The sequence below is a fragment of the Mauremys mutica genome, chromosome 1, assembly GCF_020497125.1.
Source record: "Mauremys mutica isolate MM-2020 ecotype Southern chromosome 1, ASM2049712v1, whole genome shotgun sequence".
Classification (NCBI taxonomy): domain Eukaryota; kingdom Metazoa; phylum Chordata; order Testudines; family Geoemydidae; genus Mauremys; species Mauremys mutica.
Genome location: NC_059072.1, coordinates 118,839,336 through 118,863,433, shown reverse-complemented (window position 1 = coordinate 118,863,433; position 24,098 = coordinate 118,839,336). Strand labels below are relative to the sequence as shown.

At 41.2% G+C, this 24,098-nt stretch overlaps 1 protein-coding gene across 1 annotated transcript in view; it reads right to left on the bottom strand.

Annotated features, from left to right (window-relative positions):
• PDE3A (phosphodiesterase 3A) overlaps window positions 1–23,717 on the bottom strand; it is a 351,301-nt gene extending 327,584 nt beyond the window's left edge. Inside the window, exon 1 of the mRNA XM_044992877.1 lies at window positions 21,497–23,717. Coding sequence (XP_044848812.1) covers window positions 21,497–22,507 — 1,011 coding nt within the window. The 5' untranslated portion in view covers window positions 22,508–23,717. The remainder of the gene's footprint in view (window positions 1–21,496) is intronic.
• Between the last annotated feature and the right edge of the window lie 381 nt (window positions 23,718–24,098).

Below are 24,098 nucleotides of genomic sequence, written 5' to 3'. Positions count from 1 at the left end.
AAAAACACAACTGAAGTTAACTAGAGTGTGGAATGTACTGCCTTTTTATGCTCACATCCTGCAGCTCTTATTTGTGTAAGTGGCCCCCATTGACTTGGACAGCATTAACTCACATGAGTAAAGACGGAAGGATCTGGCCTTTATATGCTAATTAGGCTTTCAAATCAGGCCGCTAAGGAACAACCATCAAATGCACAAATGCCAACAACTCGCGGATGCTTCATCTCACTTTTCACATGCAAGCAATGTCTGACAACCCAAAAGATTGTCTCGATCAATCAACAAGAACTTTGCTTAAGGGAACAGCAAGGACAAAAACAAACATCTATGGCCAAAACACACCACCAAACTCCATCAAGGGTTTTTTTTAAATGTATGTACTAACAGTGCAAAGTAAGTTGATATTTGGTAAATCAACATAAAATAATACTGTTCAGATGCAAAAATAGAAATTCTTGACTAGTAGAACACTGTGAAGTGAGAAAACTGAGTTCAGAAGCAACTTTTGACTTCTAACTCTTCATCCAGCTATGACTGGGAGCATTACAGGCAGGATAGCCAGGGCGGGGGGGTAGAGACTATGAGAGCTTGAGAAAGAAGGAAGTAGACAGGAGGAATACTCAATTAAAAAAAATAATAATAAATACTCACTGACAGCTAGCTTTGGAGGGACTCTGAGGCCATCTATCACCAGCTAGCCTCCAGCCAAGTGCTGAATTTGACTTTATATGAAGGCAAGATTACCAGGGATCAGCAACCTTTGGCATGCGGCCCCCCCGGGGATGGTTTGTTTACCTGCCACATCCACAGGTTTGGCCGATCGCAGCTCCCACTGGCCACGGTTTGCTGTCCCAGGCCAATGGGGGCTATGGGAAGTAGAGACCAGCACATCCATTGGCCTGTGCCGCTTCCTGCGGCCCCCATTGTCCTAGAGCAGCGAACCGTGGCCAGTGGGAGCCCTGATCAGCCGAACCTGTGGACACGGCAGGTAAACAAACCAGCCCGGCCAGTCAGGGTGCTTACCCTGGCGAGCCGTGTGCCAAAGGCTGCCGATCCCTGGGTTAGATAATACAGGGAGCTGATTCCTCACCTCACTCACGTAAATAGTCCTACTAATGCAAGTAAAGCAACCAAGATTTGGCCACAATACAGAAGAAAACAGGTAAGTGAAAATCTGAGTAATTAATTTCCTCAATCAGTTTTTCTGGGTCACCTACTGTGAGGGTATTGAACTCTCTCAACCTCCATAGACTTCAATGGGACTCAAGTACACTTGGCACCACATAGGACTGGGGCCTTAGGGGAAAAAAAGCCAGTGATTTTGACAAACACCTCTAACCTAGGTCATTGGGGCAAGCAAGAACCAACACTCCAATTTCTAGAGCTCTTCAACAAAACAGAACAAAACACACCACAGTTGGTGTTCACGAGGAATGAATCGACGAATGTGCCTATTCTTGTGAGATGCAAATTGGCCTCATTTCCCACTGACTTCAATGGGAGTTGAAGAAACTAAGCACCTCATAATATGAGGCCAAATGTCTGTAGGGTGCTTTAGACATGAAAAGCGTGATAGAATGCCAAGTGTTATTACTGTAGGGGTCATCAATTCGCCATCTGGTATGTTAACATCATGGATATATGGTCAAAGTAATAACAAATTTTATACTTGCAGTTCTCTTTGGAAGCATCTGGCAATATGATTTAATAAAATTCACTGTCCAGAGGAGTTTACTCACAATCCATGTCCAAATGGCTATTTCACAGTGTCATTGCTTTCCAGCATTATATATTGGTACAGAAACAGAGGGGGAAATAAGATTGTTCTGAAATCTTACCAAGGGTTAATAAAAGCACTACTACACTATCTTAAATATTTGCACAGCACAGCAAATATTACGGTTGCAGGTTTGCAGCCTTAGGACTAATATGAGAGGATTCCAATAAGCCATGATCGGTCAATATGAGTAACTCATTCTCCAGTTTCACAGGTTATATATTTAGTGGAGAAGGTTTTTTGCATGACTAAAGTTAAAGGGCCACAATGGTTTTATTGACCCACTCATGTGTGATTCGTGTATTTTCTGGGGTTTTGATATTTGGGAGGGAGGGGGGCTGTTTTTTGAGGCATCCTGATGCCAGTGCTTATGGTACCATTAAGAATGTTTCAATAACAAAAATAAAATAAATGTTTAAAATCAGAAAATCTTGCTTATAGTATCTAGCCCAAATTCATCCCTGGAATAAGACAGTCCAACACCTTTGACTTCAGTGGAGATGCACTCATATTAGGGCTGAATTTGGACCTCTCTCGCTGAAAAATGTAGAGAAGAAGCTACTAGATAACACTGATGTAAATACTTGTTAGAGAACTGTGATATAGTTATGATCATCAACCTGATTGTGGATTGTCTCCTGATTAACAAACTGCCTAAGTCACTGTAGTAACCGATTCAAAGAAAAGCAAGAATTATTCTGATAGTTTCTATTGCATTAGAGGAGAAAGGAAGAAACAGTAAAATTCTGTATGCAGCAAAGCATTCCCACAACAAATGCTTTCTACTGGTTTATAAAGACCAGTTGAAGACATGCTTTGTAGAAATATTTACTTGAGTTTCATACTATACAGTACAACAAAAGATAGTATGTATTTCTCAGAGAAAAGCTTTCGGGGGCACAAAAATATAGTTAGGGTACGTCTTCACTACCCGCCATATCGGCGGGTAGCAATCGATTTCTCGGAGTTCGATAATATCGCGTCTAGATGAGACGCGATATATCGAACTCCGAACGCGCTCCCGTCGACTCCGGAACTCCACCACTGCGAACTGCGGTGGCGGAGTCCGCGGCTCCCCCGTCGACGTCGATCCCGCGCCGTGAGGACGGGTAAGTAATTCGAACTAAGGTACTTCGACTTCAGCTACGCTATTCACGTAGCTGAAGCTGCGTACCTTAGATCGAACCCCCCCCTAGTGTAGACCAGGCCTAAGATAATCAAGCACATACACAGTGTAGCACTCTGCCCAATGCCAGTATTCAAATTAGAAATGTAGAAGCTTCCTTTTGACTGTAAGCAAATGTTTTCTGACAACTTTTGAGTTAACCAAATGTTGAGGTAGCTGTCAAACTTCTCTCTCTTTATGGCTGCTTCAATTTCTTCATGACTACCACCTCCTGGATCTAATTAAACCAGGACTGAAGGAGCTTCTTTTTCCAAGGGCATGCAGAGAAACTTGCTGCCAATATTAAATTGAAAATTTAGCTATTGTGTATGCCAAATAGGTGCTGTTTACTGAGAATCTTAGCATTAACACTAAGGGATTCAATCAGATTGTCACAGCCAGCTGATTGGGGTATATTTTACAGTTATATATAAAGTTAATAAAATGCTGACACTGAGTCACCAGATTTCCATTTTCACAAATCACAAATGATTGTCAATTATAATCTCTTACCATAACACTTAGAAACTTAAAAGAAAGGAAAGATGGACCTGAGACCATATCTCAACTTTTTAAAGTTTGAGAATTTTGGAGGTCCACAGTTTTGTTCAACCCATCTCTGATATCAGGTCCTTTTTTCCCTCTCTACCTCCTTGTCCCTCAGCTGCATAATTGGGAAAAAAAAGATAGATATCCGAGGGGAAACTAGGGATGAAAAGCTCCATACAAGATTTAAAAATATTAGTAGTAAACCAAAATCTCTCTGCAAACATTATTATGTCTTTGATGAGAAACAGCAAGACGTCTGCTTTGCATTGCATTTTGCAATAACGAATCTGATTAGTGGATTACCAAAGTGAAAATTAGCTCAAATCTACTGTATATCTTTCAGGGAGAAGGCGGGGAAGAATAGAAGTTTTCACTAATTTTAAATAGCATTGTTGCACCTTTTCACCAGTGCAGCTAGTTAAAGTTTGGGGCCATCTAGATATTCCAGTTGGGAGCAAAAGTTGGTGGCAGTCCGGTATTTCTTTGATGCAGCTTTGTTTATTTACAAAGAACGTACAAAGTCCAGTGTCTCTGAACGCTGAAGGAATCATAGAACAGGAAACTGCTTCTTTTGCTCAGAGCAGTAAGAGCACCTCTTTTCTACTTGCACCTCACCCTAAAACCTCTCCCCAGGTTTCTTTCAAGGTCACTCAGTGTGCTTTCAGCTGCTCTTTAGGTAGTCTTCTTTCTCTTTCTCCCACCCCCAAGCTCTCTTGTCTCTCCTCAGTTTCTTTGAGTTCTGCCTTCTCACACAAGCTCCTACCCACAACAATACTCTGCAAGAGATCCTGGGCGGATTCACACACTCCTTTTGTTTGGAGGTGGGGATTCTGCTTAGTTTAAATTAAATGGCAGTTCACACCTATCAGTCTCAATCCCATAACAAGATTTCACCCAGCTCATAATTTCTTCAAAATTAGGCCAGAGCAAAGAGTCAGTTCCCACTAAATGCAAGATGGATCTTTGCCAAACGCTTCCATTTGTTGTTATCTGGGGCCAAATTTCTCTCTTTTATGGGTATTAATAAGATTTTCACATAAACCCCTCTCAACTTAGTCATCCTCATCACTGTTAAACTTAGCTTTTACAGTCCTACTTCATTTGTGTGGCTTGCCAACAAAAACATTTATGATGTCACAAGATCCACAGCTTTCCAAATATCACTCAGGACATAAAGCCTAAAGGGAGTAAAGGGCCACTACAGTACCTTGGAAGCTGAATATAAAAAGTTGAACCATTAAAAATAAGAGCCTCCAAGAAGAAAGATAAAGTAAGGTCAATATCCAGCTAACACCAATTCTTGAAATGCATTTTTTAAAAAGGAACAAAACAAGAACTTCTCAGCTAATTTAGATTTTCTTGGGGGGGCGGGGGGGAGTGTATTTCACAGGAGAAACCGAGCATTTTTCTGTGTTTATCTGAAAATTTCCTGTCTTTGAGTAATAGAGTCCACAGATCCTTTACAATGGGTATTTCAGCTTGCTTGCAGCATGTGGACCGAACCAGGTCAGTCACTGGCAGCAGAGGAATGCCCCGCCCTCTGACATTCCCATCAGTTGAGACAGCTTCCGCAGTCAAGACAACTCAATTCTACCTTTCTAAATTACTGATTGGATTAAATATACTTTGAGGGGAAAGAACAACAATTTCTTCTGCTGCTGAGGAAGGAAAAAATTAACCCTAATGAAATAAACCAACTTTGCATGTCAATTTCTGTCTGTATTCTAGATGAGCTTTGATTATCAGCAGGTAAGTATGCCCAGTGGTCTGTGATGGGATGTTAGATGCAGTCTTTGGATAGATAAATGGGGAAATCTCAAGCAGCGAGGTTATATCACCTCTGTATTTGGCACAAAGCAACTGCTATGGCAATACTGGGTCCAGTTCTGGTATCTACAATTCAAGAAGGATCCTACAATCCTTTGTTTCAGAGAGGGGAGGGAAATTGGGCTCAGATACTGCTCCAAAAATATTTCAGATGACTAGCAATCTTCTTGTCCTCAAAGAGGCTTACTGTCTCTTCCCATTCCCGCCCCCCACAGACCCCTCTGGGTCTCTCAAGGAAGGTACTGGACTGAGGTTCAAGAATGGACTCCCCAAAGGGTCTATCCTTCCAACTGCCTAAACTCCACATAGGTTAGAATGGTCATAATTTCCACAGGAGGCCCCAGCCGAGGATATTAGAAGGGCACCCTAGGAGCTCTGTTACAGCAGTGGCAGTAGGGGAGAGAGCTTGGCCTGAAGGCCACTTACTGCACTCTCTGTTGGCACTGTCCATGCTGTGTCCAGTACCCTCCATCCATGGCCCACGATGACAGGGAGGAGATAGCTGGGCTTCACAGTTGCAGCATGTCTGCTGGTGTGGGCTATAGGTGTGATGTTCCCACTGGCACACTGCCCTCATGGAGAGGAGGGAGAGAGAACTGCTTACCCTGGCACCAGTTTTTCTGTTCTTCCTGGCTTCTCACGTGCCCAGGGGAGGTCAAGGCGATTCTGCCTGAAGTAGGCTGAAAGTGTGGGGAACAGCATCCTACCAACAGAGCCATCTGAGCTCCCCAACAAGATATCTGGTAAGGGGTAAAGCAAGAGAGAAAGACCCTTCCTTTTCTTCCTCTGATGTTCCTCAGCCATTCCATCCCTGAAGCCTGCAGGGATACTAGCCACCGCAAAGGCCTCAAACAAGGAAGCAGAGCTCAGGGGATAGTCTCCTCAAAAATAAAATAAAAAAAGTAATAATCAAATTTAGCCTTCAGACACAGCTAGGAATTAAACAGGCACATCATCATACTAAACTTTTAGTCACAACTTTTAAACAGATTTTTTAATTTTCCTCAGAAGAGCTCTGCAGTAAGGAGGGCTGACTGAGCTGCCTGCCACTGGGGGAGGGGGACAGATAAATCAGTGGGAATTTCAGGCAACTCCTTTGCTGCCAGTGACTGACAAGCCTACTTCTACCTCCCAAGCACTCATTGTAATGATCTGCAGACCTTAGCACAATAAAGATCATGGCATACCCTGTTCCCTCCTTCTGAACAGTGAGCTTCTAGATTTCTACCACCTCAAAAGACAAAAAAGTTGTCAGAACTCAATTTGTCTGAATCACTGCACGCAACATGGGCCAGGTTTTCAGCTGGTGTAAAAGACTGTAGTTTAATTGAGTTTCTCATACCAGCTGAGGATCCAGTCCTGCAACGTTTTTAAGAGCATTTAACGGTAGTTTGTGATACATCAGTCTCACTTGCAAATCTATGTTATTCTTTATTGTACTGTCTCCACATTCAGCTGGGAATAAACAATACACAGCTAAAGCCAGAATATGATGTAAGTACATATTTTTGAACTCAAGTTCTCGTCCATTAAGAAGCTGGACCAATTCATAGCCAAGCACTTTATCACTTCTGATCACAGCTTTGTAGAAGTTCCTGAGAGAGTAACAAAATCTGAAGATCTAAACAACAAGAGACAGTTTCCAGATATGAAGACAAGAAAATAAAAAAAAAAAAATCTGTTTTTCCATGTAAATCTACTCGTATTGTATGTCGGGCATTCTGGTCTGAGGCACTTAGGAAGCCAAAAATTATCTCAACTATGCAGATAAAAGAGGGTTACAGGTCCAAGGTGTGCCACAGCTAAAATATAAAGAATGAAAGGTTTTGAACACGTATCTAGTAGTCATTGTTAACCATGAGAACAGTCCCATATCAGTAAATATGGAGTCAAGAAGTCACTGAGAGTTTGGGGACCAGATGGATGGAGAGCCTTACATATCAGCTAAGCAAGTTTGTACACAACATACAACACAATAGGAAGCTGAAGTAAAGATTTAATAAGTTTAAAGGTAAGAGATCAATATATGCTTTCCAATATCTTCTATTATAACTGGAATTTTTTCAGTCTTCCAAGGAACATTGTTTTCTTATGTTGTAGTGTGGAGAAATACATATGCTGTTCACATACACAGTGCCTACAAATCATATTACCCAATAATATATATTTTGCATACTATGATCCTATGTTATTGTATTACACTGTCCATGCCAAGAATAGAGTAGACTTTTAAGATACAAAAGTAATTGTTCCTACAATATAAAAGTCAGTTTCATCTTTGAAAACACTAAGTATATTGCGCTTTGTAATAAGAAACAAATAGGAGGCCACATGTCTAATTGTTTGTCAAGAAACAATACATTACAACCCCATTAGCCAGGTGAGTAAACTGCTAATGCCATCTGGAGTTAAGATAGCCAGAAAGTTCATTATAGGCCATCCTAAGAGGTCAGTGGGAACTGCAAGTACTCAATGCTTCTGATGATCAAAAGCATTTTTTAGAGGTCCACCCATGATAGTAGCTTCCAAAAACCTAGTCTAGTCCCTTCTCACAATTTAGCCTATCACAAAAAACACAGGGTAAGTATATCATTAAACCCATTAATAGAGATATGTTTATTCATTTGCAGTTCAGTGTAATCAGTTGATAATAAAGAATGCATTTAAGAATTTTAATTGCAGATGATTAAAATTGGTCTAAAAATTGTCTTAAATCAGTACTTGAATATGAATTGTACTCACAGCATTTCACAGTTAAAGGCAAACACAAAGATTTGAATTAAACAGAAATGCCAGCTGAACTATGTGAAAAATCATTAATCAACAAATACTTTGGAAGTAGTGTTTCTGCTACTCATTTCCATGAGCACTCTAATAAATAATATAAACACTGACTGGTTTGCCACTTCCTTAAACATGGGAGTATCAGGGCAGAAGTAAACCTGTTATACAACTAAGCAGTAAGTTTTGATGGATAAAGCACATCATTCATACATCTGGGAAATTTATCTCAGTCAACCATTTATTTTAACTAGTCTTATCTCATTCCTTACCAGGCAGAATTCCATGCTACAAAAGCCTCCACACATCTCTTGGCTCACTTTGGCATTGTTTTCATTCTATATCCATGAGAACAGTGCTGGCCCAAGCTGTACTGGGAACTTATCAGATTCTCACGTCTAAACACTTTTCCACTCCAGGTCACAGCTGAGGTTAGTGGCAAGACAATCACTCTGGGTACCCAAGTGACTGAGAACATGACCAGCAAGAACTTTTATTTCCAGTGCAGGAATAGCCTCTACATTTGGTTTATATATTATAGATCATAATAAATCCATGCACAAAATGTGCTCACACACACCCTCCAAATTCCTCGTAAATTATAAATAAAAACGTGGGAGAATTTAAGAGTCATTTAAAGTCCAGGTTAAATTTTAAAAGTATAATTTATAGTGAAATTAGTTAGATCCCAAATAAAATTTTTAAACTAAGGAGTGATGAAAAATACATTAAGACAAAAAGTCAAGAAATGATTACAGAGGCTGACACGAAATTACAAGCTTGCGCAAGATATGTACTAGTGCCTGCATACATGTTAGAAAACAACCTTAACTGTCCAGAAAGTACAATGTCACACTATGTTTCTGCACTCAGAAACAGTGTTCTAAGAACTCATCTAAGAATTCTATCCCTTCAAGCTACAATTTCAATAGCTGCTTTTTGGGGGCTGGAATGGAGTGGGGAGATAATGAAGCATAGTCTCCAAAGTTACTAATTTGAGTTTTTGAGATTAAAAAAAGGTATTGCACAAGAACTCAGGTAACTATGTGAGCAATTCAGCCAATACTAGCTTTGTATTACCATCTTTAATGAGAATAAAACCACCTATTCACATTTCACTATGTTATTCATAAGCATAAGCATAGGCACCTTGCAAACAAACAAACAAACCAACCCTTCTAAAATCTGTTTAATAGCGGTCAGTTTCCCATAATTGGACGCTATCGCTAGTTGCGGATTCATATGTGAAAAGGTGCCCCCTCTTCAGAGATTCAAGGACTGGAAGGGGTCATCGAGTCCAGTCCCCTGCCCACATGGCAGGACCAAATACTGTCTAGACCATCCCTGATAGACATTTACCTAACCTACTCTTAAATATCTCCAGAGATGGAGATTCCACAACCTCCCTAGGCAATTTATTACTGTGTTTAAACCACCCTGACAGTTAGGAACTTTTGTCCTAATGTCCAACTTAAACCTCCCTTGCTGCAGTTTAAGCCCATTGCTTTTTGTTCTATCCTTAGAGGCTAAGATGAACAAGTTTTCTCCCTCCTCCTTATGATACCCTTTTAGATACCTGAAAACTGCTATCATGTCCCCTCTCAGTCTTCTCTTTCCCAAACTAAACAAACCCAATTCTTTCAGCCTTCCTTCGTAGGTCATGTTCTCTAGACCTTTAATCATTCTTGTTGCTTTTCTCTGGACCCTCTCCAATTTCTCCACATCTTTCTTGAAATGCGGTGCCCAGAACTGGACACAATACTCCAGTTGAGGCCTAACCAGTGCAGAGTAGAGCGGAAGAATGACTTCTCATGTCTTGCTCACAGCACACCTCTTAATGCATCCCAGAATCATGTTTGCTTTTTTTGCAACAGCATCACACTGTTGACTCTCATGTAGCTTGTGCTCCACTATAACCCCTAAATCCCTTTCTGCTGTACTCCTTCATAGACAGTCTCTTCCCATTCTCTATGTGTGAAACTGATTTGTTCCTTCCTGAATGGAGCACTTTGCATGTGTCTTTATTAAACTTCTTTATTAAATTTTCTTTTCTGCACTAGTGCTGCTGTTGCAGAAAAGAAATATTACCCTACTACTTAATGATGGGGGGTAGGGTGTACCTGGCCCTTCCTGGACTTCTGCTGAAGGCCTTAAGTCCTACTATACCTTGCCCCAGAAAGGAGCGGTGAAGGTGGGTCCTCCAGGCCTACCTAGAAAGGCTGCACAGAAGCAGCCTGTAAGGCTTGCAGTTCCTTTTATTGGAGCCGGAGGCTTAAGCCACTGAAGACCTGCCTAGCAAGGTCAGCAACCTACAGGGGACACCACAAATGGGGGAGGGGGAGAGAGATGAGGGAGAGCAGAAACTGCAGCACCACACACCTCTGATAGGCATTCAAGAGGTGAGTGCCCCCTTTTTTTTTTTTTTTTTTTTTTTTTTTTTTTTTTACACACACCTGGATACTGAACCTCTCTAATTCCCACTGATAACAATGGAAACAGGGGATGGTCAGTCGCCATGGGCGGGGGGGAAATGAGACCACTTTTATTTAGTACTTTATCTTGCATAATCCAGGTTTTAAGATGCTGTCCAGTGACTTTACTGAGAACTGAAGGTGCTCAATGCCTCACAAGTTCAGGCCCCATGTCTGCATCTGAGCAAAATATACTACTGCACCAACCAGGCTTGCAAGCTTAAGTAAAATCCCAAGCCATATTTTAAAATATTTTATATATTTAACTTGCATATCATTCTATTTTAACTGACAGGTTTATGTATAAAAAAAAAAAACCAGCGTGATTGGATCTTTTCAGAAATAACCCATCATTACCATCACCAATTGTATTGTATCATGGAATACGTTTGAGTGTCATCCATCCAAATGCATTGTTTTGGCTTTGATGTACAGACAAGCTAGCAAAGGTGGGTGTGCAATGAAAATCAAATTAGATTTGGTTAGCATATGACCTCTAACAGGATACCCTCCTCCTCCCCCCCACCCCGCCCCGCCCACCCTCCAAACAAAAAGGCTATTATTTCATTCAGTGCTTTCCTATGGTTGCAATATTTAATTTCAGCATAGTGCATAATAAAAGGTTGTGCAACCCTTCCCCTCCCAATCCACACAGCTGCACGATAAAGGCTACACATTCTTAAATGTGTCATTTTAATTGAGATGTTAAGGAAATGCATATACCTTTAGGTCACACAAGTGCTTATTCCTAAGGCACCTGCAACTGAAAGCTTGGGAGAACAAACCTAGAAGATTAGCTGTTTATTCGCATAATTAGAAGGGAAATATTGCTCAGGTGCAGATTCCCAAGCAGTTCAGATTTCATAGCTCTTTCAAAATGCCTTCTTTCATTGCTGGTCAGACCCTCAAGTGTGGTTATGGATCAAGCTACTCAAATGCTAGAATAGCATATTAAAATAACGTCATGATACTACTCAAAAATTATTTCAGCAATTTTCAGTTGATAAAGCTGAGGGAATATTTCTCAGACTTATTCAATAAATATCGTGAACTTTTCAGAGAATATATTAATCTAATCATTTCCCCAACACCACCACCTCAATTATCTCTTAAACTCAAAGGATGATCCTCCAAATACAATTAGTTCCAATGGTTTAAAATAAATAAACAAACCAGGCAATCCAAAGGAGGTTAACTCCTGGCCATAGTACAACACAATCCTGTAAACCAGATACTGTAACAATTCTGATAATCAAATTAAAACAAAATGTGCTCACACACACCCTGGGCATCAGTCTTTAAGTAAGGATGAAACAGATCATCAATTTGGTCTGATTAAGATTCTGCTGTTGAGACTTTGATGGTAACTCCACAGTGGCTCAACATCATTTTCCTAGAATCAGTATATCGAGGATTGATTTATTTTGTAGACCCGTTAGTAGGGCTAAGGTGAGTTCTAATTCTAACAGGACTCTATTGAACGGTTACTTTTTCAATTTCCATTAATGCTTCACTCAGCAATTGTCAGCAAATATCCTGTGTGTCTCTTGCACAGACTTCCTATGGAGAATTAAAGAGGCAACATACTGTGAAGATTTTATTGATGCATGAAACATTTTCCCTTTATTTTAAAATTCAATCCTAAACTTCAATTCTATCTGTAAAACAAAACCAAACATGGGCAGCCAACAGAATTTAGAGTGCATGCAAATAAATTATTTTAATCTCAAACAAACACTTTGTTGTAGAAGGGTGGATGCATTAGATAGGGAGAGAGCACATCAATAGCAAAGGTTATTTTTGACACACAGAGGTTTACATTTGTCCAACCGTTGCACAGGCCATGAGAGAAAACATTAGGCTTTGCTGCATTTGTCTAACTGATTCTTGTTGGCATCGTTTTTCCTAACAATTTTGAGTACTTGATTGTGTTAGGAATATCGGAAATGCCATAGTAGATTAGACCAGTGGTCCATTTAGCTCAGCGTTGTGTCTGTGTGAGTGACCAGTAGCAGATGCTTCAGAGGCAAGAGTAAGAACCCTGTAGCAGGCAATAATAGAATAACTTGTCAACAGGGGAAGTTTCTTCCCATTATCAGTTAGCGGATTCCTTATCCCCTTAAACATGAGAGTTTGAAAAACAGAAAAGTATTCATTTAACCTATGTAATTTAAATTTGGATGGTCTCATTATCCATAATAAATGTCTAATACTTAAAAAAAAAATCCTACTAAGCTCTTGCCCTCAATGATACAATGACAGAGTTCATTATGTGTTGTCTGAAAAAAAAATCTCTTAATAGTTTAACTGAATTTCCCCTTATTCCTATATTCTTAAACTTAATTCATATTTTGTATTCTTCTATAATCTCTCTACTTATTTATTTAAACTACAGGTACTTACAAGCTTTTCAGTCTCTCCTCACATGAAAGTTCTCCAAGCCCCTAATAAATTGTCATTCATCTCTGAACTCTCTTTATTATCAATATACCATTTTGGAGAAAGGGTGACCAAAAATCAAACAGCCCAGGCAAGAGCCTACTATTAGTGTAAATAATGGCTTTATAATATTTTCAGCATTATTTTCTATCCCATCATCTCTATAGCTATCCTTTTGATTGGCTCGTTGACTGAGATTGCACAACAAACATGTTTTTAACGGATACCTAGCCTTTTCCTGAGTGGTCACGTTACACAGTTACTTTAAAACATGTCAATGCATATGAGTAGTTTCAATCAGTCTTTTTGCTATGTTTCCTTTCATTTTTCCTCATTGTTGAATTTGCCATCATGATGCCCATTCAGTTAATTTTGTTAGGTCCTTTTGAAGTCTTCTCTAATGTTGACTTACCAACATAATTTTGCCTCAATGCACATTTCGCCACTTTACTGTCCACCTAGTTTTTCAAATAATTAACATATGAAACATCACCGATGCTAATACAGAACAGGGAATACCATCATTAATCTTTCACTATATTGAAAAATTGGCCTACTCTTTGTTTTCCGACTCATGTCCAGTTTATCCTTGACAAAACATTACCATTTACCTAATTATTGCTTAGTTACCTTGGTAGCTTCTTGGGAGGGCCTGTGTCAAAGCTCTGTTAAGAAGGTCCAAACAATTTCCACCTTTAGTAGACATTTTCCTTTATCCACTATTTTGTTAACATGCTCAAAGAAATCTAACAGATTAGAGAGGCATGATTTTCCTCTACAGCAATTGTGCTGGTTTTCATAGATCCCACAGCCAGAAAGAACCATTGTGATTATCTAAGCTAATCTCCTGTATAACACAGGCCATAGAACCTCCCCAAAATAATTTCTAAAGCAGATCTTTTAGAAAAAACATCCAGTCTCAACTGAAAAACTGTCAGTAGGGGAGAATCCACTACGATTGTTCCAATGGTTAATTACCTTCATTGTTTAAAATTTACACCTTATTTCCACTCTGAATTTGTCTAGCTTCAACTTCCAGCTGTTGGACTGTCATACCTTACACCTTCCTTTACTAGACCGAAGAGCTCATTATCAAATATTTGTAGGTACTTATAAACTGTGATTAAGGTCACTCCTTAACCCCCGTGTTCAACTAAACAGATTGAGCTCTTTGAGTGAATCACCACAAGGCATGTTTTCTAGTCCTTTAGATTTGTCCCTATCCTATCACATTCACCCAGATGTTTAACGATTCTTATATTTAATCATCAGGTGAAATATCAACAAATTTTGAGCTGACACAGACAACTGAAAATAATTTTTTTAAAAAGAGCAAAAAATGTCTCCATTATAAAACACATTAACTGGCTGATTTTATTTATATATATATATATATATATATATATAAATAAATATATATATACACACACACACACTTTCCTATATATTGATGATAAAGATGGAGATGCATTAATTCCTGATATAATTCCACTGACATCAATGAAGTAGCAAGGATGGATTTTGCCCATTATTTTGCCCATTTTTGAATTTATCATCTGATACTTGTTTGCAGGTCATAGTGCAAATCAGAGTAGGATCTCTGATGCCCTCTAAGGATCCAATCCTTTTTTTGCCTCACATGAATAGTGTCACTGATTTCAGATGGGACTACTCACATGAATAGGTGTTTGCAAGACAGAGGGCTAGCCAGAGAGCGTTTCTGGAATAACACTGAGTGGGAGTTACAAATACACATGCAGGAAAGCAAGAGAGAACTGTTAAACTAAGGCTCACCATCAAGTTTTCAAACAATAAATCACAGTTCTCCCCCAGACTCCTCTAGTCCAAACGTACTCAAGTAAAACTCAGCATAGAAAACAGCCAATGTTCTTCAGAAGCAAAGGTTAAAAATTGAAAAAACGTGGACTTTTTATTTGCTATTACTCAAACAAATCACTACTCTGATGCAAATAAGTCCACATAGCATAGAAACTCCAGAAGCAACAGGTTATCTAATATACTGTACCAATAGCAGAACTGTCTAGAACAAAAATGAGTATTATACAAGCATACTTCAGATATGCTTATTTCTGAATGATATACTGAGTAAAATATAACCGGTTCAGGTGATGGTTTAATAATCTAGTCTCTTATTCTCTAGGCAATAACTTTCTGAAGTCCACTCTGATGAAAGGAAAAAAGTTTTTACTTTATTTACTATTTGAATCCCATTCAACAACCAACATTACTTAGAACATCTAATAGAATAAAATAGGCTCTAACATACATTTGGGAAAAATACTAAGAGAAAGATTTTTAGGAATCAGATGAATATTTTAATTTCAGTGGGTCTTTTATTTTTTTAAACCGCTTAGGATGCAGTCAGCTTATGCCCATTTCAAGCCCTGTGGCGAGCGGCCATTACAGCTTTGCCTCTCCTACAGTTTCAAAGTGTTGGGTTTTTTTTAAATAAGATCAATATATTCCTTATTTTTACAAAATACAGGATTGCGTTTCAGCTGCCTGAAAAAAAGATTCAGAGAATGAACACAGTAATATCAGAACAGGACAGAGTCTCACAAATGTCACAATTAACGTCCAAAACATCATGTGTCACTGTTTGTTTGTTTTTCAGGCTTCTCAAAACATATTTTATAACAGGGTCACTGTTTTGGTTGGTTGTTTAATTAAAATGACAACCCAGCATACACAGGATTTCTTTCAGCTCCACGGCTTTGCATTTTCACACTTTACATTCAGTTCAGAAAAAGCAGAAAGTCACTACTGTATTTTACTCTCCCACCTACAGGGGAAAAAAAAATCTGTATTTAACAGATTGTTTTATGGTCCATTTTTGTCAACTCTGACAGTTTTCCCAACAGCTTTTCAATTTCTGAGAGTTAAAAATGCAACCTAAGTAAAGGCAGTTTACTTACATGAATTCATGCTTAACAGAATTACATCTGGAATCCATGTATGATTTTTCAGGAGTCTGACATATATTAAGCAACCATATTTCAGCAAGTCACCAGAGGACATTATCTGAGCATTAACTTATTTGCCTAAATATATATGGATTTTTTTTTTAATTTAAAAATCTATATCCTACCTAGTGCCTTAATTCAGATCTCGTCCATTCTTAGGGAGATGGTATGAATATTATAGATTTAAGCTTCCATACCAGTTGCAGATTAAAAATAATTTTATTCCTGTTTTGAAGGCAGTATACTAGAGAACTTAAAAAAATCCACTTGTCTCCAACACAAGAAAAGCTCACACCAATTTCTTTAGAAGCTAAGATATTAAAAAATAAAATAATAATACCACACACACTAGATCTTACAGCTGAAAAAGTAACTTTCCGAATGTGAACTGATGCAGTGCTGTCTTTTCAAGTCTGCAGGCAGCCCTAATGCCTGACACTACTCATATCTTTCCCAAGCAGCAGAGTAAAATTGGCAAAACAAATTGGCTTGTCTAAACTACCACACAGGGTCGATCTAAGATACGCAACTTCTGCTATGTGAATAGTGTAGCTGAAGTTGGCGTACTTAGATCTACTTACCGCGGTGTTTTCATTGCGGTAATTCGACAGCTGACGCTCTCTTGTCAACTCCACTTGCACTCCTCGTTCTAATGGAGTACCAGAGTCGACGGGAGAGCACCCAGCAGTCCATTTATCACATCTATACAGATGCGATAAATTGACCCCTCACTGGATCGATTGCTGCCCGCCGATCCGGCAGGTACTGTAGACAAGCCTTCAGGTCATTTCCACAGAACTATTCAAAAACCCCAAGAGCATTAGTGAAACTCACAAGATACATCTCAATTTCTGGGAAAGCTAGGTGAGGCAGGCACTGAAACTACTCATGGGAAAAAGAGGATTTGAAGGAAAAAAAAAAAGTCATGGGGAAGGGTATTGGTAGTGGAGACAAATCCTCAATTCCCCTCTCAACAGCTGAGAGTTGCAATAGTGAAGCCACAATCTCCCACCATTCCAGCACCTGGATAAAAGTCCTCTCTCCTCCCTAAAGCAACCAGGAGACTACTGGGCAGAAGAGGAGCAAAGAGAAATGAAAGATCCTTCTCTTTTACAGCAACCATAGGAGAGAGAGTGTGCGGTGGAAGAGACACTTCAAACTCATCAGGCATCTAGTAGGCAGAAGCAGACACAAAAGATGGAACCTTGGAGCAGGGTCAGCACCCTGGTAGGAAGTCCAGGGTTAGCTCATTTCCCAGCAACTTGATGTAGGTTTCTTACCAAGCACCCTTCAATCTTGTGAGTCCCTTATCTGTATGCGCATTAGCCAGCGGTTAGTAAGCCCGTTTTTCAAACCAAAAGATATTTCAAGCCCTGTGATATTGTCTTTGGTTCAGCGACGGATATATTTCAGGAATGCACTGTAGCTAATATAATAAATACAGCAAACTGAACGGCTTTGAGCTACTTCTTCAACTGGCAAAACTTGCTTGTAATAAATTCATATTACATGCATACACCAAAAAGAAAAAAAAAAAAAATCTATGCATGGATACAACTTGGCCCACCTATGCAGTATAGTAACATTGTCTTTAACATCTTAGGGCCATTGCTTGCCTCTGGATGCTTGCATGCAATTACACATTCAAATCAAAACAGACGACCATCCTGGTCTGCACAGGCTCCAAGACAGTTATCTCCGGAATTTATTATACTCCAGCATGTAGGGTTTCACACCAGAAACACCAGAGCACAGCAAAAAAGCTACCAGATCCGCTGTCTGTCACCAGCTTTAGCAAGAAGAGTAAAGATGGCTTAACAAGGTGTAAAGAAGATTTGGCCATCAAGAGTAGTGTCACCTATGTGCAGCTACCCAAAACACCATGCACATTTATATCAGTGAGGAAAATATACATCCATTCATTATGTTTTTCACTCATTCACAATCTCTCTCACCAGGTTCTCCTCTCCCAAAAAATAAATAAATAAACAAAAAACAAACAAACAAACCTGGACGTCTGATCCCTCAAGGAACCAAGCATCCTCAACTACTTCTGATGAAACTGAAGGTATTCGGTACTGTGATGTTTTAGGATCATTCAGACCAGTAAGGAGTTCTGTAACCTTGGGGTGTATTAATGCTGTGCTGCTGATTGTCACAGGTACCTCACAGAATCAGGCCACCATCAAATCACTCCCTTCTCACTGATGAGTGCACACATGCCAAGTGGGAACCCTGTAATCCAAACTATGCGTTCAGATTAAAAAAAGGACTAAATAAAATGTGAACAATTTCCCAGAGAGTGGCTAAATGGATTTCCATTGTTTATTATTTTTAAAGTTCATTTTGGGGCTGAGAAAAAGATAAGATGTTTCCACCAGAGATAATTTAGGGACACAGGGAAGCGTTCAGCTACTGACACCAGGGGTTTAAAGTAAAAGCACTTAATGATAACTAGGCTAACACCAGTATAACTCAAATATACCTAACAATTCCAAACATTTTACTTTGATAGTGGAAGGCCAAATAGATGAAAATGTCCTGAATTTATATTTCAGTGGCAAAAAGCCAGTTTATGACGGTTTAAGACATCATTACTTACCACATCATCATAACCACCACTATAGCTCTTTGGGGTAAAAAAAATAAAATAAAATAAAAACAACAAGCAAATCTCCACCCTCCACTGTTCATAAGCTTTAGAGAAGGAGCCCACATTACTACACAAAATTAGATACTGAAACATATTACGCTGGTCAAATGAAAGCTTAATAAGATTGCTCAGCAATGTAAACATATCGTACAAGAGGTAATGGGTCTGTAAGAAGTTCACAAAATCTTTGCTTCTTACATTATCTGCTACACAATTCAAGCAGGTTTTTCAGCCCATTAAAACAATATTGTGGGTCTATTTCGTGGTGTGAGCTTTCACACCTCTAAAACACCATACAAAAAAAGCTCTCTCTTTGACTTGCAACGTTCTATTCAAGGTTGGGGTTGTTGTTTTACTCTGTTTTGGGGATTTGCGAAGTTGTTTTTAAAGTATTTTATTTTAAACATGTTATATTTAAAAGCTGTCCTAAAGAGAAACATTTACCTATGGCTTCTTTAAAGTTACCAGGAGCCGATTTTCCTTATAAAAACAAACTTTGTTTTGCTGTCAGCCAAAAGGGGCTTTCTCTGAGAGCCTCGCAGTATTTCTTGTTACTGTCTTTGTTATTTTAAAAGGGTGGCTGTAGGAAAAGGGAGTATGAAAAGAAATTAAACACACACTCAACGTGACAATTTGCTTCTAAAAACAAACTTGGAGATAATCATCCATTTTTGATTAAGCAATGGCATGAGCAATCCATGATCCCTCTATTGATTAATATTAAAGTAGAAATGTGGCAAAATCCCTGAAAATAGTAAACTACATAGTTCTCAGTTGACTCCACTGTACAGTCTTATTGTGGGGAAAACTGGAACTTCAAGACATAATTAAACCTGTGCTCCTAAGTGAAAACATTAAGACAAATAGAGAAAGTAATCTGTTTGCTATAGTGGATTTAATAATACTGTATATGATACCGATGATTTGTGAGCTATTCATAAGCAAAAGAAGGTAACTATAGAAGGGCTTAATAGACCATATCAAAGTGATTACTTTTAGAACATGTCTGCTAGAAAGTTGCATTTATTTAAAGTGCCACAGCAAGTGGAAAAATATTCTAGACATTACACATGATTAGTGCATGTGGAAATGCACTAAGGATAACTGGAAGTGCACTGGAAATGTTTATTGTCAAAAAGCAAACATCTAAGAGAGAAAAATAAAGTTATTGTATTTACAAATTGTTCTTACACCCTAATTGCTCTCACATAATTCATAATAAAACAGAGTCAAAACTGAGTCAGTTTTCTATTTTTTGGAGACGGTGGTAAATATTTAACATTTTTGTTCAGATAAAATAAATAAGTACATTTGCTGTAAAATATGCCTCAAGGATATAGGCTGTCAGGAATTTTTCTAGCAAATGTCATAAACGGCCACAAAGAGATGTAATCAAACCATTTCGAGAAACAAACTAGCCACCCACACCATATGGTTAGATGCCATCACTTAGAAAATACTTAACTGCTTATCCAGCAAGGGACCTGAAAGAAAGCCTTTGGTATAACGGAATAAGCTTAAGCTGGCCACGGTTCACCAAGTCATTTTTAAGACTAATGGAAAAGGAAATATAACACCATTTGCCACTTATTTCCACCTAGGTTTCCCTTTTCACCACTGGGCAAGTGTCATACTGACTCCAAATATGCTCAATTACACACAGTCCATCAAAAAATAGTCTTCTGCTGTGTAAAGTTAAGTCTCAAAAACTCAGAAAGCAATTTCAAGTGCAAAATTAAGTTTTAATGGTGTCTATCTGGAATCCCTTATTGTTTATGCTATGAAGGTGTTAATATTCATTCTGTTCATGTTCTTAGATGTATTTTTTTTCTTTTCGGAACTTATGGAGAAAAACTTTTCTAGACAAAAATACACATTCAAATTAAAACCACCAGTTTTTACAAAAAAAACAAGTTAAACTAAATAAATATCATATATCTAGTGTCAACGGACAGAAGAACTGGGGTATAAAACTTCTTGATCACTTCAGTGTAGTAGTAGTGAAGACATGAAAAGCTAAGATGACAACTACTGCAGGCCCCTTCTTAAAAAACACACTCAATATATTAGGCAAGAGGCTTTTCCCTACACCAAACAGAACTAAAAATATGCTTATTTCAGAAAGATGAACTCCTTTTAAGGACCAGTGAATGTTTAATACGATTAATGCCCTCTTTCAACAAACCAAAAAAAGTTCAGAAATCACTGTTTATAAAATTGATGCTAGATGCTTCTCCAGCCTGGGCTAACCTATACTTTAAATAACACACGCGCACACACCACCGCAATATTTAGAGCCAGCCCAGCAACAGCTAGCTATACTGTTAGCCAAGTTAAAAAAAAAATCTTCAGAGTAAAAACCTCAAGATTTTACATTAACATAGTGAAACTTTGAAACAAGCCTTGTCCTGCTCTAATGACTCCTCTGATTCTATCCCCCTTCTACAGAACAGAGATAAAGCCGACCAGAGTGCTGAAAACTAACATAAAGTGTTACCAAGGCAGATTAAAGTGACATTTCAAGCACAAAAATAAGGAGGGAGAAAATTGGAATTTGAGTAGGGGCTACCGAACTCTTCACATTCTACGTACAGTTCCCACTTCCCTAATTTGTGGGAAACATTCAGCCGCTCTGGTACACATCCAAAGGAGCGAGCAAAAAGTTTGTAGCAACTCGCAACGCTTCACTCCGTCTTACGACTCCTTTTTCTAGTGTCTGCTCAACCAACCAACAATAAATAAAAATCCCCCGCAAGTTTGCTGTACCCTGACTGCTTGGTGTTCCTTCTTCCTCAGCCCCCGGACTCCTGGATTTTCCCTGGGATTGTGAAGATCTGTCGCGCTCCTTACCTGATCCCTAGGTATGCAGGGCAGGGAGGTCCTCCGATGAGTCTTGTTGCTGCAGCTGGACATCTCGGGAGAGATCATGGAGCTGGACCTCCTCCTCCTCTTAAACACCGGGACCTCTTCCTTGGCCAGCTGGGCACCAGAGACCTCTCTATGCTGCGCCGCCCCGGAATGGGGCAAGAGCTGATCCGCGTACCTGGCCAGCAAGATGCCCAGTAGCCCGAACAAGTAAGCCAGGTAGGGTCTCCAGGCTACCTTGATCCTCTCTAAGGAGACAAGGGACGTGGTCCTGACCGCACTAGTCAAGGCGATCATGAGGACGCCCTGCCTCAGCTTCAGCACCAGCCATGTCACAGTGGCCAGGCAGCTCAGCACCACCCCCGTGGCGGTGAAGGAAAGCAAGTGATCCTCCCCTACCGCAAACCCAATCTGGACAATCGCTTCCCCCCCGCAGCAGGCGGCCAGGAGCAAGGCGGCTGTGTGCAGGCGGACCCCGGAGCGCAGCAAGTACAAGCCCGTCCAGAAGAAGACACACATGAGGCTGAAGAGCAAAGCGATGGGATGCAGCCAAGGAGTCAGCTGGAAGCTGCTGCTGTTGCTACTGGGGAGCCCTGCTGGGGGCAACGGCAAACCAGCCGCTTCTCCTCCTCCAGCTGTTGCGGCTGCTGCTTCCTCCTCCGCCGCCACTACCTCCTTCTCCTCCAGATTGCAGCCGATCTCCCCCCGGACCAACCTGACCACCAGAGCCAGCAAGAAGGACAGGGATCCGGCGCAGAGAGCCGAGGAAAGTTTCCGGGAGCTCCAGATTTTCTGCAGCACCAGGTCTCCCCAGCAGAGCTGGCAGGTTGAGTCTTCCTTTTGCCCCTGCTGAGTGCCCGGCTGCTGCTGCTGTTTCCCATCAGAATAACAATACCCATTGCAATCGGATCCTACTCCTGCTGCTGGGCTTTTCTTCTCGCCAATGCTCCGGCTGGACTTGCCTCTAACACTGGCAGAGTCGCTGGTCAGAGCCATAGTTTCAGCCTCCCCTCTTCCCCCCACATACACAACGAGGCAACCCCCTCCCCTCCCCAGCAGAGAGGGACACGAATCCTCTCAAGTTCCTCCAGAGGTTGCAAAAATTAATATCTATCACTGGGCGCAAACCGAGAAGCGCGAGAGGGGCGCAAGGCTAGGAAGAGTCTGCAAAGTTAAAGCCTCGCATTCTGTAAGGAGCTCAGCCTCCCTCTCCTGTCCCCTGTTCAAAGAGCCTGTCGCCCTGTTTATAGGCTCTCCCTCCGAGATCGCTGCAGGTTAAAAAAAAAAATCCATGGGGTTGTCGGCTCGGAAGGGGTGGAAGAACAGAAAGAAGCCGCTGGACAAAGTCAGCAGCGCTGGTGCATTTCTAGGCCATCATTGCTCCCCCGCAGTCCTGCTGCTCGGGAAGGGGGTGCGGGGGGGAGCTGCGTGCGGGCAGCTGCAGCAGGGACTTTCTGCCCGCTTTCTTCTTCTTCTTCTTCCTGCTGCTCTCTGCCGCGCTCACTCTTCCCTGCTCCTCGGGCGAGCCTTCCCGGCGCTGCCAGAAGCCCTGGCTCGCCATTACCCATGGCCGGGGGGAGGCAGAGTCCTGGTCATTGCAGAGCTTGGGGAGGGAGAGACAAAAATAAAAGGCCAGCCCCGGGGGGAGGGGGAGGTGAAGAAGTTGCTAAGTCCTGCCGGGAAGAGACGCAGATCCGCGGGAGGGAGGCTGCCCGGAACAGCTTTGCCCCCGTTTGAAGGCTCTTGGGGCGCTCTGCGATGTTTGCCACCCAACTTCAAGTGAGGCGAGTCCCCCCCGTGAAAGAAGCGAGGATGGGAAGCTGGCGGGGGGGGGGGGATAAACAAGCAGGAGGCGGCTGCCGGTGTTTGCAATTCAGCTTGTACCAGTGCCCGGGAAACGCTGCCCCGCTCCCTCTGCTCCCCCTCCTCCCGGAGGAGGCGCTGCTGCGGGCAGCTCCCCAGCCCAGGGCCACGCAGCCAGCGGAGCACGGACGCAGCAGCAGTAGCCGCTGCCGCCGCGCGGAGCGAGCCCCTGGCTCCTCAGCCCGGGAACGCGGGGTCAGCTGAGCCGCGCGGGCTGCTGCCTCCTCGCCGCTGCTGCGCCGGGGCGGGAGCGCATCGCACCGCACCAACCCGCCGCGCGGCTTTGCAGAAGCTGAGGCGCAGGAGGTGCCAACCGGCAGAGAGTTGGCTGCCACCGGCTGTTAGCAATAAAGCCATAAATCTGAGTGACGGGGCGGGGGCAATTACACGGCAGTAAAAAAGTCACACTTGTTTAGCGAGATTAATTTTTACCTCACTTTGTAGAGACAAGCCCAGCCTGGCCCACCAGCGCTAACTGCCTTGGGGTAGTTCAGCCCCAAAAGCCAGGTTGTGCCACTCCCATCCCCCTTTATCTGGGCCGACCCAGAACATCAGAGCCAGGTAGGCTTCGAGAGGGTGGTCCCATGTCTGTCTTACTGCAATGCAGTTTGCTCCACAGTGGGTCCAATAGCCTAAATCCTCTTTCTAAACTAACTGCACCTTCAATTAAACCAGGGGAACCCTGCCAATAGACTGTGCCCCTCTGGGAGAACATTTGCTACAA